At 35.5% G+C, this 16943-nt stretch overlaps 1 protein-coding gene across 1 annotated transcript; it reads right to left on the bottom strand.

The window, feature by feature from the left end:
• Positions 1 to 9990: 9990 nt before the first annotated feature.
• Positions 9991 to 16364, bottom strand: LOC113356083 (DDT domain-containing protein DDB_G0282237-like). Its single transcript, XM_026599091.1, has 11 exons — positions 16234 to 16364; positions 15135 to 15325; positions 14759 to 14931; positions 13020 to 13414; positions 12835 to 12892; positions 12122 to 12468; positions 11422 to 11951; positions 11220 to 11331; positions 10921 to 11082; positions 10752 to 10840; positions 9991 to 10305 (listed from the first exon to the last, which is right to left on the bottom strand). The coding sequence occupies exons 2-11, from the start codon at positions 15245 to 15247 to the stop codon at positions 10158 to 10160; spliced, it is 2127 nt and encodes a 708-aa protein (XP_026454876.1). The 5' UTR covers positions 15248 to 15325; positions 16234 to 16364; the 3' UTR covers positions 9991 to 10157.
• Positions 16365 to 16943: the final 579 nt, after the last annotated feature.

Genomic DNA, 16943 nt, shown 5'->3' with positions numbered 1-16943 from the left:
CTCATTTCCTCATTACACCTTAGCTAACCCATATACATAACCTACACGTGGTCTGCAAGAATATTTTCCTAAACTTTGGTTGGAATACATAACCCTAGAGTTCATATTCTTTAACTCTTCTTCTCTCAAATATCGTCTTCTTCCTTCGTTAAAATGGAGATAAATACGAGAGACGAACTCCCTCTTTATTTATGTTGCATTTCTAACACACACCCAACATCCAAAATATCTCCTCTTTTTAATTTAACAAATTATGTTTCACTAATTAAATTCGAGAAAAATATTCAGGTTTTTGAATTACAACATGCGGGAGTTTCACTGATTAAAACTTGGTGAAGTCTCTGCAGGTCATTGGTTGATACTTGATGAAAAATAAGGTGATTAGAGAATCGATGATATTTACTCACTCGATTGAGATGGAATTGGCGTTTTTTTTTTAAATCATGTAAAGTTTAGACTGTATGAGAAAACCAGACCCGGATTGACTGTCTTTTACACCTGTGATCTGCCCGAAATCAGTATGAACTCTGTTTTATTTTTGATTCTTGTATTTGATTGGCATTTTGAAAAATGGGTGAATGAAAATAATTTATATTGTGAAGAATTTGATGTTAGATGAGTAAAATTGATCCATTTTGATATTTTCTTCATCTTTATGTTTGTTTGTGGAATGGGTACATTTAATCTGACCTGTAAACTTCATCTACTTTATCTGACAAATGAAATTGATTGATTCCGATCGAAGCAATAGAGTTTTTTAATTATGTACTTTGAACATGTAATTTATTTATTTATTTGTATTCCATGATCAATTTTATCAATGGTCTAAATTTAATTCAAAATTCCAGATTTTTTTTTCTTTTTTCTTTTTCCTTTTTTGTTCAAAAGTTGTACGGGACAAATACACAAATACTCATCACTATAGGACTCCTCCCTCCGGTCGTCGTCATATAATCTCTTGAATCGATTTTCAATCGGTTATAAAATTGATGCATGTATTATGGTTTATTCAATCAATTTGCGTTGGGATATGAGAAATTGGGTAAACACGCTAAATCATGCTGGGTAGGTAATTATTGCTCGAATAAATGATTTTATGCATACAATCAACTGACTTTTGCTAACTTTCTTGGGAATTTTAATTTCAAATCACATCCATTCAAATGTAGAGTCTTGACATGCAATTTTATCCTAATACTAAACCTTTCATCAGCCACCATGAGTCAACTTCTAATGGGATTGGTGTTGAAGAAAGGATGAACTGCAGAGCTAGGTTACAAAGAGAGACTGCTCACCGAGCTGCTGAATGTGCAGATGCAACTGTTAAACAAGGTACTCATGGTGATTGTGATTTGTGATTTTATATAACTAAATGTAAAATTTAAAGAATGACAATTTTTCTATTCACTAGCATGACATTTTTCTTATGAGTCTATAGGTGGAACTAAAGGCAAAGATGGCACAAATCCAAGAGCAATTATTGTTAATTATCAACTCCAGTAACATTGATAATCAAAGATAACTTAAAAAGAAAAAAACTTTGTGTATTTATCATAATACTCAAAGATAAGAAGAAAAAAATTAATGCAGTGGATTTGCTTTTCTGCGGTGAGTATTGAAAAATTGGACATGGATGCTTGAGCGTATTCAATATGGACAATGACATGCATTGGCAAAAGAGAGAGAGAGAGAGAGATAAAGATATGAGAATGTATTTTTATTTTTATTTTGTGAAAACCAATTATATTTAACATTCTATTACCTTTATGTGTTTCTGGATTTCTGCAAATGAATCTTCATCTTAGTAAAATTTGTTCTTTTTTAGAATCATCGAGGTTGTGATTTAATTGACTGAAAAAATTAAATCACCAAACAAATCACTCTCTGGGGTTTAGAGTAGAAATAGAAATACTCAAAGTGAGGAAGCTTTAAGGGGTAGACTGAACCTTCTTGAAACAGAGAATTCAAATTACACAAACACTTCGTTAAAGCGTTAAATCTAATACCCATACTGGTAACAATTTGATGATGAATTCTTCTTAAAAGATTCACAAACTCCTACACAAATTCCGTACCGTCTGATGTTATTGGGTATCTCCAAATTTAACAGCAGTTGAATGACGAGTTAGCTGATGAATTCAAAATTTAATTCCAACCTAGTTCTACCAAAACAAAGGACTTAAATATGATTTCCAAAAGTAATTCGGATTGAGTCGCCTTCACTAATTTTTATCCTTTCGAGTTTAATATCCTTCCTTGCAAAATCCTTCATCAGGGGCATCCAATGCATGATTAAAGGAATTAGAAAAACTAAAACAAATTCAGGTTGTTGTCGGAAAGAGATCTGATTTTCCATAAGAAAAAAAATATTGTTTGCTAGCAATCTAGCAAGAGGAAGAGATTAGAAAAAAATCGTGGCGAGATATATAATTTGATACAGATCAAAATAAACAAGATGGTGGTGGTGGTTAGTTAGATGGTGAGGGTGGTGATTTATTTTTTGAGATGAATTAAGTGTTTGCAGCAAAATGCAATTCAGGTAAGAATAACATATGAATTGAAAGATGGGTTGTGAGTGAAAAATTGATCTAGATGAGAGATAACCAATGCCATTTTAGGAGAGAGGATTTTTTCTTTTGGGTTGTGAGAGAGAACAAAGTGGAACGGAATAGAAGCCTATGACTTTCTATCTCATTTGACATATATATATATGAGACAAAAGAGCGTGTGGGTACTAATTCCAGACTTAGGACAATCAATATGGTGCATTTTTTCTCTTCACTATAGCTCAATTGTAGCGAAATACAATTACTATGGTCCTCCGCTTGGCTTCAATGTGGAGATTTCGCTTCGCAAAAGAGTTAAGCAGATCTGATCCACCCTTAAGCTAAGTGATGAGCCACGGAAATTGAGTTTTTGTTTTGACATTTATTTTGTTACACTCCTCTCGTACCCGGTTGTAACCATCCATTATTCTCAACGTCTCTATTCTCTTCACCATCGGATCCCAACAAATATTTTCTCAAAATTTTGGCAAAAATGTCGATAAATAGATACTAATTTTCTTCTCAAATATCTAATTCATCTTCCTACAATTTGATTTTTCCACTCAAATATCTCAAATTATCATCTTAAATTTAAAGTTTCTTTATTTTTTCTTGTTCATATCTTTTGTTTATAGATAAAAATGTCTCAACCTCAAACATCGAAACCTAAACTGAGAAAGAGATTCATTGTTTTGGAAGACAAACATATTGTTACTACATATTGTGCTCTACAAAATGGAGGAAGTTGTGTGGATACGAGTAAGTTTTATGAAAAACTTTTTGAAAGATTTGTACAAGCTTGTGGTGGAAATCCATATAATCGTACAAACAGTTGAATTCGTAGTAGGTTTAGCATTACCAAGACATAAGTGAATAAATTTTCTCAATGTATTGCAATAGTAGACGCAAATGTCCACTATACTTGTTATATTATTTTTTTTGTCTATATGTTCATTTTTGTATATGTTATGTTTCGTTTACATTGATGTAGGGTATAATGGCGAGATCCAAAATTTTCAAGATATACAATAAAATCTTTAGTCGTGATGATGAATTTGAGATGCTTAGAGGCATTATAAATATAGTATAGGAGGAAGATGAAGACATGGATCAAGACGTGTGTCCTTTGTCTAGTCAACACCCTAGTATTACCCAAAATATGTTTTCTAGTGAATCCCCAAATTCTCAAAATCCATCTTCAAGCCAATTTTCTCAAACCCCATTTGCAAAATAATTTTCAAACCCGTTTAACATCCCTTATGACATCTCTTTTCAACAAGGATATCCTCAAAGTACCAACCAATAAACAACACCTGGATCGTCGTTTGGTTGATTTAACAATGATAATATTGTACCCGATAAATGCAAGTCAAAAGATGTTCTTCAAAAGATCACAGTCACTAAAAGGGCCTCTCAAACAAGCACACCGCTACACCCTCATCATAATAATCTCAAATGAGCGATGCGGGCACTGAAAAAATCCCGAATGACAATCGTACCTTATCAACAACAACAAAACGAAATTATACAAAGTTTGGTAGCAACAACACAACATTTAATTGCTATGAATAAAGAGAGGGACCAAAATATCATAATAGAAATGATTTCAGTACGTTGGCTCCAAATGCAAGACTATACTTTGAACTAAAACAAAAAGCCATTTTGGCTAAGCAACTAGGTTATAATGAACCTTACGCATCATGATCTTCATCACAAAAACACTCCTACGAATTATAATTAAAACATTGTTAATTTGATGTAATTGAGGTTGGATTTGAATTATTAATTAAATAGGTTAGTTTCATGTTTTTATTTCAGTAATGTTGTGTTTTAGTTTCTGTTTTTATTTAAGTAATGTTGTACTTAAGTTTATGTTTTTATTTAAGTGAAGTCGAAATGTAGTTTCCATTCTTTAAGTAATACTAACGTCTATATTTTATGTTCCGGTAATTTGTATTCAATTTTGAACACTCAATCTCAATTATTTTTTTCTAACGATTACTTTGCAATGGCTACTTTCGATGAATATATTATAAATTGTGTTACTCTTCTCCAAACAACAGACACCGAATTCACAACATTTATCTTTTACATCTCCCCTAAAAATCTCTTTTATGAGGATAACATAGTTATGGTTAGGTATTCTGTAGCAGAATATATTGCACTCACCAGAGCTTATATGAGTGTTGCACTTCTGCCTAACGTAGCACGACAACAACTTCCTGCAATTGACGTTTGGACGCTGGTGTTCAACAATTTTGTACAATAATTTGGAAATGATTATCCAATAACCAGGTAACATATACAAGGTCGGGTTTCTCGAATTCTTTGCGCAGTACAAAAGTACGTTCATTGCAAAAAAAAACAAAAGTACGTTCAAATCCAAAGAAGGATTCATGGTTATGCCCCTTCTAATACGATAATTGCGGATACTGTAAGTCATGATAATTAATTAACAATTTTGAACAACTTCTTTCGATTAAACACTAACCTATATCTTTATGTTTGTTTTATGTAGGAGGAAGCGGAAAAATTTATCTATCGGCTGGATATCGTACACAATTTAAGTTTTATGAATGTTACTTAATCTTGAAAACTAACTTTTAAGAGCTTAACCCGGATATTAGTCCCAGAGATTCTCCAAAAGATGGAGCCGACGATTAATATATACAACCATTGTTCTAGATTTTGTGGGTAAATCTTTTGTAAACCCTCACGATACTGAACTCGTCCACTAGGGTCCCCATGGGGTTAAAAGGCTTGTTTCACATGCTAAGTGTAACTGTAATTCCTACGAAAGTGAGTTAGGTTTGGACCAAGCGTTGTAATCTACTTGATAGTTGTGTTAATTCAAATTTAGTTCCATTCAAATTCAAATCTACTTTTTTAGCATGTCATCATACAAAACAACGACTCTTCAACTACTATTTTTAAACGGATACTTAAAAAGCACTAAACTATAAATTTGATTTGCTCAACACAAATAACACACGCCAAAATCATATCATTCTCCTCTTAAGGTTCAATAAAAATATATTTTTGTACGTATGACTTTGTATTCACAAGAAAAAATGTAGCAAGCACCAGATCTTGGGTTAATGTGGTACTGCAACTTGATATCGTATACCACAAGTCCCAGTTGTTACCTTTAGGGAGAAGGTGTACCACAATTATACTTAAAACTTCGTTAATGTACATCAAAGAACCAGGGCCATCATACAAGGCAGGGTTGTTGTCATTAAAAAGGCAGTAAGAGTGTACGTTGGTATCCTTAAAATAAGTATAAGAGCAGAGGTGTAGAAATGACAGTTGAAATCATTGTAAGTGTTTTTATTTTGCTTTGTCTGCTCTTAATCATGAATTGTTCTTCCATTTATTCGAAACTAGTTCATGTTTGTGTTTTGCTAAGGAGGAACTTGAAGAAGCCATTACTTTCGGAAAACTGGTAGATCATTCAGATATTATGAATGCTACATAATCATGAAGAACGCATTTCCAGAGCTTAATCCAGTACTTACATCACGTAATCCTCCAGAAGATGGAGCCGACGGTTAACATATACAAATGTTGAAAAAGCGGGGGTCTAACAACTTCACCCAATATTTCGATTAGCAATCTGTATGGACTAACTCCGATATACTTTTATGAGAATCAACTAGACAGTTAGACTCGATCAATAGAAAAGTATATCAAATAATTCTTATATCTCTATCTCTTGTTTTAAATCTTACTCAAGCAATCTGCGAGTCTCGATTAAATATAAGAGAGATAAACTTGGACGGTACCAAAAACCGATGTCCAAGGATCAATCAATTTCCAATCAACAACCAAAGGTTGGATTTCACAATTGATCGATACAAACGCACAACCTGTGATATTTCAATTATATAACAAAATATAATGCGGAATAGAAATAACACAGACACTAGAAGTTTTGTTAACGAGGAAACCGCAAATGCAGAAAAACCCCGGGACCTAGTCTAGGTTGAAAACCACACTATATTAAGCCGCTACAAACACTAGACTACTACAAACTAACTTCGGTCTGGACTGTAGTTGAACCCTAATCAATCTCACACTGATTCAAGGTATAGTTGCGCTCCTTATGTCTCCGATCCCAGCAGGATACTACGCACTTGATTCCTTTAGCTGATCTCACCCGCAACCAAGAGTTGCTACGACCCAAAATCGAAGACTTTATTAAACAAATCTGTATCACACAGAAAAGTCTACAAAGATAGATAAATCTGTCTCCCACAGCTAAACCTAAAAGTTTTGTTCTGTCTTTTGATAAAAATCAAGGTGAACAAGAACCAATTAATAAACCGGACTTATATTCCAGAAGAACATCCTAGTATTATCAATCACCTCACAATAATCTAAATCATATGGTAGCGAAACTAGATATTGTGGAATCACAAACGACGAGACGAAGATGTTTGTGATTTCTTTTTATCTTGCCCTACCGGAGATATAATCTCAAGTCAATTATTCCAATTGATCTTGTACGATAGAAAATGGCAAGATCATATCGCTCAACTACAAGAGAAGTAGTTTCGTCTGGCTTCACAATCCCAATAAATTCTTTCAGTCGTTAATCGACAGGGTCTAGAGAAGAAACCTACGATTAAAGGAGAATCGACTCTAGCAAACCAACTAGTATCACACAGGAGGTGTGGGGATTAGTTTTGCACAGTTGCTAGACGTCTCCTTATATAGTTTTCAAATCATGGTTTGCAATCCAAGTTACCTTGGTAACAAAGCATTCAATATTCACCGTTAGATGAAAAACCTGATTTATCCAGATAATATCTTTCAACCGTTAGATCGAAACTTAGCTTGTCACACACAAATGAAATGTATTCATTAAGGTTTGAGTAACCGTACCTAAACGTGTACATTGGTTGGTTCACAAATGGTTGACCAATGGTTATCCATATGAGTGCTTTCATATCAACCGTATTCATCTTTCTCATAACTAGTTCAAATGACTCATAAGAACTAGTTCAAGAGTTGTTCAATTGCTTAGGTCTTTATAGATAGACACAATTGAAACAAAATCGGTTTGGTTCATTTGAATCAATTCATGAACAATATACCCACGGTTTGCAGTTATTTCATTCCTTATAGTTTATTGTCTTAAGTCCATGAACTAGCGATTTGAAAAATAACCAGCTTGGGTACGCGTACCTAGGCTACCGGAATTTGAGTTGGTTTTAGTTTCCAAACTCAGCAGACTTTTTCGGGTGAAAAAGTTTCTCTAGTACGCGTACGGGTACATGTACCTAAGGTGACTGGTTTTTGAGTTCGTAAACTTCAAACCCAGCAGAATTTCACGGACGTGAACTTCCGCTAGTATGCGTACGGGTAGGCATACCCAACCTGTCTCCTTAACCAATACCGCATGCACACATATGCACGCACTTGGTTTCCGGCACATGGATTTATACACAAATGTGCGAACACACTAAATCCTTATATCCATTGGTGGTTACATATTCTCAACTCTACATTTCAATCATTGAAACATTCTTCTATAATGTTATAATAGTCATTAGACATAAAGAATCGACTATCGTCATCAAAGCTATTTTCAAGATTGAAACGTCATCATGACTTTCTTCACGGGTAAAGATGAAGATGGTTAAAGCAAAAGCTTACCAACACGTATTTCGAGAAAAAGATAGGCGAGTAAACTCGGCTCAAAATAGCAAATGTGTATGTATGAAAACTATCAAACTTATACGACTGTTGTCTCAAGAGTAGGAGATAGAGTAGATAGACTTTTGAGTGACAAGATGAGTTCAAGTCTCCACATACCTTTTAGTCGGATGAAGTTCCACCGGTTCCTTGAGTAGTTCTTCGTCTTTGCAAGATAATCGCCATGGAGTCTGGAGCTCAACTATTCCTAACTATCCTAGACCGAGACTTGGTCATAAGTATACTAGAAATCAAGACATGTAGTTTTGATCACTAATATTGACAAAAATGATTGATATAGCAACGCATGCGAGTTCGACCGAGCAATGCTCTAACAAACGTTGTTCTAGATTTTGTGGGAAAATCTTTTGTAAACCTCATGAGACTAAACTCGTCCACTAGGGTCGCCATGTGGTTAAAAGGCTTGTTGCACATGCTAAGTGTAACCATGATTCCTACAAAAATGGGTTAGGTTTTGAATCAAGAATTGTAATCTACTAGTTGGTTTTGAAATATCTCAATTGTAGTTCTATTCAAATTGCTTAGACGATAATAACTTTTCAAACAACGTATCATTTCTTAATTAACATCTGACGAAGAATACATAAAAGAAAAGATATTACATTCAAATATAATCATTCGTCAGGATTGTAGTGCCCAAGACTTGATTTCAAGAGTTCACGACATTTATCATGCTATAATTCCTTGCCTGTCTCTTCATGATATACTAATTGAGCTGCAGTATTCTGAAAATTTAAAGAAAAAATAAGTTAGATATATAGAACTCATAACATGATGAAAATGTTCCGAATGCATCTAATCCTACAACCCACATACAAGATCACATTCTAATACATTGGCATCACAAAAATCATCATGAATTTGGTTCTATCAACAATCAACAATCAACACACCAATACAACCATTACATTGAATTTTAATCAATAATACATCACAAAACAAGCACCTACATCTATGTCCTTATGTTGTTATTGACTTATGTACAACATAACTAATCAACCTAATATCAAGAATCTCGTGACAACCAAAATAAAATTTCACTACAAATCTTAGAGTATAAATAATTTATATTTTGTGATTTTGTGGACGGAATTCGAAATTGAAACATGAAATAGATCTATCTTTTAAGTATAGATCAAACTAAATCACCATCAAAATCAAAAGGGATAAATAAAATATGCGAGGGTTGAGAAAGAACAAAAAAAAGTGTATGAAGAAGGAAAAGTGCCAACTTGCGCTGCTCCTGATAGGTTATACGCTGCGCTGCTCCTGAGAGGTTATACCCTGAAAACAGAAATTGATTTTTTTGTTTATTCAAGATCGACGCTTTAACCCAAACAGAAACTCAGTTCTCGTGTTGCATTGTTTGCGCCGAAACTCAATTTCCATATAGTTAAGTTAAACGATGCCACTCCCTCATAGTGAGATGCACCTTCACCTTCGTTTCGCTTGACTACATTAAAGCTAAAGCCAAGCGAAATGGCCATACATGGTGCTTGGCCTTACAAATATCTTTAAATATTATTGTTGGAGTCCAATCAAATAAAAGCCTTGGCTAACCGTTTTAGGCCCCAAGTAACTCCCAAGTCCAAATGCGATGTAAAAACTAAAAATGTGGATACACCTATATCTAAGTCCCCATTCAAAAAGCTTTTACTAATTGATTTTGCACCATTACTTTCAGGGAGCTTATTCCTGATTGGCCGGATATCCTGGTATCAAATTCAGGTTAACTTTGGGTTTGGGAAGCTGTAAGCGACTGATTGTAAATTGTAAGATGTGTGTCGTCTGTAGAAACTGGGCCAGACTACCTTTTTTTCCTTTAAAAATAAAAATAGGCTATTAACCTTCTCTCAAAAAAAAAAAAACAACAACTAGCAGACAGTTGAATTATTCCTTCCACTTGTTGACATATCTCAGGAAAGCCTTGGCTGGATTATCTCTTACTGAGGCATGCACACGCGTTGATCGCCGAACAACAGCCTCTTCCAAAGCAATGTTAAAAGCAATACCCTTCGACCTCCTCTGCAAGGCCAGGCTGCAAAGAGCGCAGATGGTAAACAAGATATAATCTTCGTTAGCTGTGGAAAAAATAATTGAACATCTTACTTTAAAATGCCCATGCAGCGGTTAACGGTGAAACTTGTGAAAATTTACGAGTCGGACTGTGTTTTGTTTTCCTTAAGCCAACACAAGCTAAGCAGGAATGTATTTATATGATCTGGATTTAGCAATCCAGGATGTAAAAATAGGTGTAATCTCGATTAGACATTTGGATAAAGAGTCATTTGACGACACCATAAGAACTTTCTAAAATATAGATAATTTGAAATATGGAATTTTCTAACCTAAAGACTCTTCGAAAGTCATATAATTCTTACTGGAACGATGCACACTAATCAAAAGAAGCAGTGCCAACAGGTCAACGATAATTGTTAAGCAGTTGAACCATCATAGAGCCAGCAGGTACGGAATAAGACTCACCTTATCTTATCATAGCTTTTCTGCAGCTGTTTCTGAAGAGCCCTCTCCCTCTCACCTTTTGGATTGAGTGAACCCATCAATGCGTCAAGCTGTTCAGAAGCAGAATGATTTCATAAAGAAGAAAAGATGAATAAATACACAGCTTTTTGAGGTTTAGAAACACATGTACCTCTTCCTTGGCACTGTAGTAACCCCAATGCTTGGAGTCAGAACTCTCAATAAACAGCCGCCCTTCATGTCGAAAGAACCAATACCTATTGTAGTCTTTGTCCTTCCCCAAGGAGTAGGTACATACATATAACTTCTCTATTTCCTTCTGTAGAACTTCTTTCTGTAAGCAAAGCATTCACAATGTAGTTAGTAAGTGAGTGAGTAAGTGAGTGTGTGTGTGTGTGTGTGTGTGTGTGTGTGTGAGAGAGAGAGAGAGAGAGAGAGAGAGAGAGAGAGAGAGAGAGAGAGAGAGAGAACCGTCTGCCCTTCGTTTCTATTTTCCTTCGCTTCATTTCTTTTGTCCCTGCTCCGTGTGTCTGACTCCTTATGTTCCTCATTGCTTGATGGCTCGTCTACACTGTTTCTCTCCCTGTAGCAATCCCACTCATCATGCTTCTCTTTAATGGTTATTAAAATCAATTTAATGCATCACAATTTCAAAAACACAAGACGTTATTACCTGCTCCAAGCTTTTTTTCTTCTATATACCAGAATATGTTTGTTTTCTTCCTCTGCAACATCTCCATTCTGCTTATCGTTAGAACCTTTTGACTTGCTGTTAGAACCATTCTCTTTGTCATTACAACCATTCTGTTTGCCATTAGAACCATTCTGCTTGTCATCAGAACCATTCTCGTAATGGTGTACCTTACCCCCATTCTCCAAACTATGCCCATTCAATACTTCCTTTCCGTTAGATTCTGCTTTAAGCAGCTTCTCCTCCCTTCTCTTCCTACCTTCCTCCAATGCAACTCCCCTCTTTTTCGCTGCAAGAGCCTGCTGTTGTTCAATAGAGTCATCCAACCGGTCCCTAAAAGCATCAGTATCAAGGGCACAAACAACCAGCTCCCGAAAGATGGCTAGTTTATAATGAGGATCCAAGAGACCATAGTGGCCCCGTTTTATAGTTGCTATGTGAGTTGAGAATTCAGAAATCTCTTTCATCTCCAAGAAATCACATAGATACTCCGACCAATTCAGTAAAGTAACCTGCAATCAAGGAATATAAGAGAAACGTAACAAACTGATCAGATAATATTGGAGGAGGTCACACGTACAGATGGAAAACTTAAATGGCAACTTTACAATAATAACGGATACTTGCAAGAGAACCCAAATGACATTTGATAAATTCAAATTTTAAGTGGTTTCAATTCCACCTTTGATTTACGCTTCTTCTTCTGTACAGCTGTAAAATAGTCTCCTTCATCTTTAATGAGCAACTGAAAGAATGCTGAATGTGATTCCATAATGAGATTGAGGTTGGTGTCCTTATGGCAGATAGCACTTTCAAAATCTTCAAGTGAGAATGGCGACAAGTGCAACCACCTGCCAAAGGAAGAGCAAAAATCCCAAACCATAAGAAGATCCCCGACATACTCCTCCGGAACACCGAAATCCCTTGATGGAGGAGGGCGATCAGTGAATTTAGGATCATCGGCATCAGGCTTCACTAGACTATCATCAATTGGATATTTAATGGGTTCTTCCTCTGCTGTTAGAACTCCTGCAGATTTATGGAGGATAAGAATTTTGTAACAAAATTTTGCGTGTTGGAGAAATATTTGAAGGGAGTTCTCTACTTACTAAAATACAGATAAGAGTTATGCAAACAAAAGATTCTGAATCGATGATAACATGGGCCAAAAATACTGTGCAAACGGACCCATCATACGGTTCAGTTTTATCAACTCGTAAAAATAATTAAATAAAAGGACAGGTTCAGCGGTAGACATTTTATTTCCCGGGTGGTTTCTACACGTGCAGGTAATTAGCGAAAATAATGTGAGACATATACCTCTTACGAAATTAAGAATGTTTAAGCAAGTCCAGAAGTAGATGAAAGATTTTAAAGATTCAAGTAATCAAGTACCTTTCTTAGCTTTCTTTCTCCTGATCAAGCTGTTATCATCCTCTGGTTCTTTCCTTTTCTGTTTGCACAATTCATGTTGCTTAGCATCTTGATAATTCAAGTACAATAGTTGAAATTAAAATTATAGATAACTCCAAACTCGAGCAACTTTGAATACAGGTGCTGCCTATTTATTGCTCACTTACATTTTTTTTCTTTCTCGCATCGTCATCATCGTCATTTGAATCTTCTGGTGGTTTGGTGGAGATCCCATGTTCCCTTGCCAAATTATCATGGATAACCCACGGAGAACTTTGAGAAGTAGATTCTCTAATAAAAGATTTCAGCACCTCTCTACTGACAGGAAGCTTCCTTCGTATCAGATCATTAAAATTTACCACCGAACTACCAGTTACTTTCTTATCTTTGCCAATCCAGCCCACTTCATAACTGATTGGGTCACTGTCCTCCAAAATCTTAAGTATTTTGCAAGGAAAAGACTTATCTTTTTTCCTCACGTGCAACTCCAAGCCCTCAACCAGCTGACGCTCCTGCAGTTTTCTACTTAAAGTGACAAGTAAATCTCTCAAAGTGAGTGTGCCTGGCAAACAAATTAACATTTATAAGTAGACTACACAAAACGATACTTGGCCACTATGTTTAAAAGGTCAAACTCAAACTTTGACCCAGAGAAAGCATGAGACTCGGTGGTAGTTCATTACCAACGCCTGCAGCACTCTAAGTGAGTGTGCCTGGCAAACAAACTAACATTTAAGTAGACTACACAAAACGATACTTTAAAAGGTCAAACCCAAATTTTGACCCAGAGAAAGCATGAGACTCATTATAGTTCATTATCAAAGCCTACAGCACTACCAGTGTCTTAGATCATAGTTGCTTTGAAGGTATTGCTAGACCATATAAATTCTTGATGGTAATAAATTATCCCAAAAACTGTTTGACTAAAGGGAAAAGGAAAAGAAAGCAACAACTCATAGGGAAACTATATACGTAGAGACAAAGAGGCGAACTGGACTCGTCGCTCTAATTCCTCTAAGTGATAGATACTTCTCTAGTACCGAGGTTGTTGACTCCACCCTTCTGAAGCTTCTGATCATCTTTACAGGTGAAAAGCAAATTTTGGAACCATTGACCGCGCATATGGAGCTAAAGTACATCGACAGGAATAAGGCATCTTGATAAACCAATCATAAAGGAATAGAAAATAATTCTATTAATATGAAGCAATCCACGATGGACGCTAACTAGACTCCGCCTAGTGGTGACTATTAATTAACCTGAATCATTGTGCTATCGGATCACCAAGGCAAAAAGGAGAAAAAACTATAAGCAGATTCAACACGGACATAAGATTGTAGTCACAACAGAAAAAAACAAATTTAGTGTTCAAAGTCGTATCTCCGTCTGAAAAAAGATGGTGGCAGTAAAATAGATGCACCTGTTAGAACTTAGACCACAATACCTCCTCCTCTACAGTTGCATCCAAAAAAAAAGAAAATGTAACATAACCATTCTAATAAAATAAACAGGACGTATTAAGCATCATCGAGCTACTCATACACTCAATTTGATGACAGATGAAACCACAACTAGAAATACGGGAGAATTTAAAAATAAAATTTCCAAGTCTCCTATCCATTTAAATTAACAAATATTGTATATAATGAATTTCCAAATCTACTGAGACAGTGAAACCAGGGTTCTACTAAGACCTTTACTATCTTGGTTAGCTTAATATGTTCACCTTGGCACTTCTATTTTATTTTGTTTTCAAGCGATCCATCTCACATGACCACTAACCAAAATGAGAGCTACAAAAGCTAATAGTCGGGAAGAGATCAATATATCAAGACGGAAGGCGTATACCAGAAAGAAACATGATATACAAATTTAAAGACATTCTCACAAGGGTAGTGGTTCTTACTGAATTGAATGATATGCAGTACGGGTGCCATTAGTTCTTTCGGGAACTGTTGAACCTTCTCAGCTGCATGTTGCTCTGAGACCAAGGCCTCTTCATAAGTAAGGTTTGCTTTTCCAGTAACCTTACAGGTCCAGATTCTACGGCGATATAGATTGATTCGCTTTAGATATTCTCTGAGCTAGGTTAAGGAAAGACCCCCGCAAATGAATCTAGTAGATGAGAGCGACAAAGGGATAAAAGTACTGCTATACCATGTTCTTGAAAGAAAACAAGTTTAACGATTTGAGTGTTAATCTGAAGAACAGCAAAACATAATCAAGAGAAGATGAGTGAAACAAGCAGATAATGTATAAACAACTGGGAAACAAAAGGATACTGGTAATCCTTAAATATCTCTTTCGTGAAACGAACTTGAAAAACAAGATCACGAGGCTCCAAATCATCGGGTGAATCCACCAAGGGAAAAGGCTTTCTTTTGTATAAGGGCATTGGAAGTCACTCTATTAACAATGTTGATGAGCAGGATAATAATAATGCCCTAGTTCATGAATTCGGTTCCAACAAATCCTGCAAAACCCAAGAGTTAGTTTTTAGACAAAACAACACGGGATTCTCCATAAACTTGGCTTCTGTGTTTATACACAGTAATAAGAAAAAAAATTAGAGAGCCTTCCACACAAAAAGTCGTTTAGTCATTCATATATGCTTTTTTCTTATTAGCAGCAGCTTTCGAACAAAGGTAAGTATAATTGCAATGCTCATGAAGCAATTCAGAGTTTGATATGAAAATGCATCAACATCTTTAGGTCACTACCCTCCACTTCTCAATACATATAAAGTGATACCCTAGAATACTAATGAAAAACAACGAACACAATAAACAATCATGCTAAAACAGAAACCAGCATTGTCATTACTACTACTACTACTACTACTAACCCAATACATCTTCTAATTCAACCAATTAACCCTTTTTTTTCCTAAGTAAACCAAAAGACATAAACCCTAAATACCAACAAAACACATGCCCAATAAACATATTTTCAATTCCCGCCTAGAATCCACTTCTTTTACATAGACAATATCAAAATCACAAACAAGAGAACTCCCAATACCCAACAGATAAACACAATCAAAATCACACATTTTGACAAAACCAATCCATAAAAACCCAATCTTTCCCCATTTTCTCTACAAAAACATTCAAACAAAAACTCTATCAGTGTCTAAATCATGTAATCAAACCTCCTCAATCAACAAAACAAACAACTAAAAATCACAAAAACGAAGTGATAAACACAAGATTAAACGTAAGACTATATCAATCCACAAGTTCGGTTACAATGAGGCACCGTCTAATGCGAAAAAAGGCTCAAATAAAAGCTCATGCAACGTAGATTCATATATAAAAATGGGATTAAGAGTATATGATTAATCGTAAGAGAGAATAAAACACAGACAGGGTTCGATTATACCTGAGAGATTCAGAAATCTGTGAAATAGGAAACAAGCATTAAGAAGAGGGAGTTTGGCCTCTCTAAAGTGAAGAGAGAAAGAAAGAAGGCTTCTTTGTTTTTGTGTTTCCTGTGTGGTGTTTTGGTTATAGTCAGTCCCTCCTTCTCGGACGTCGTAGGAGGAGTAATTTATTGGAGTAATTACTTTTGGTGGGTGTAAATATCGTTTCTGGAGTGACACTATGAAAATTACTCCCCCCCAAAAAAAAGTTTGACGTGGCTAAGCAGGTTTGACGTGGTTTAAACATTTGTTCATCTTTGGTGCTCAGTTGTTCTATGGACCAACCGACCCGCAGGCCACAGTAATTGAGAGCCGAATTTAAATTGTAACCTGTTATAGGGCAGAAGGAATTATTAGAGGGCCAGAAACATGATAATAATGTCTATCTAGTTGGTTAGGGGGTGCCCAAATGGTATTGTAAATTGTGTAGATTACCCTTCCCATTTTTTAACCTAAATCAAAGCTAAATTGAAAAGTTGTTTTCTTTCTTCTTCTCTTCTCCTCCTCCCATCAACCGTAACCTTCATTAAAACTGAAAATTTCATCGTCTTCGATTAATCGGCGATTCGAAAATTAATCAAGTGTAGTGTAATGACTTATATGAGATATGTTTTGAAAAACCCAGTTAGGGTTTAGTTTATTTTGTTCAATTTAAGTTTAATTTCTATCA

The sequence above is a fragment of the Papaver somniferum genome, chromosome 3 (assembly GCF_003573695.1).
Source record: "Papaver somniferum cultivar HN1 chromosome 3, ASM357369v1, whole genome shotgun sequence".
Taxonomy (NCBI): Eukaryota; Viridiplantae; Streptophyta; class Magnoliopsida; order Ranunculales; family Papaveraceae; genus Papaver; species Papaver somniferum.
This window is presented reverse-complemented; position numbering and strand designations above follow the sequence as displayed.

Coding starts and splice junctions, on each gene's coding strand:
- LOC113356083 (XM_026599091.1), bottom strand. CDS start 15,247: ATGCCCTTATACAAAAGAAAGCCTTTTCCCTTGGTGGATTCACCCGAT. Junction 13,415..14,758: donor ACTGCATATCATTCAATTCA/GTAAGAACCACT, acceptor TTTGTTTGCCAG/GCACACTCACTTTGAGAGAT. Junction 11,332..11,421: donor AGAAAAAAAGCTTGGAGCAG/GTAATAACGTCT, acceptor GGATTGCTACAG/GGAGAGAAACAGTGTAGACG.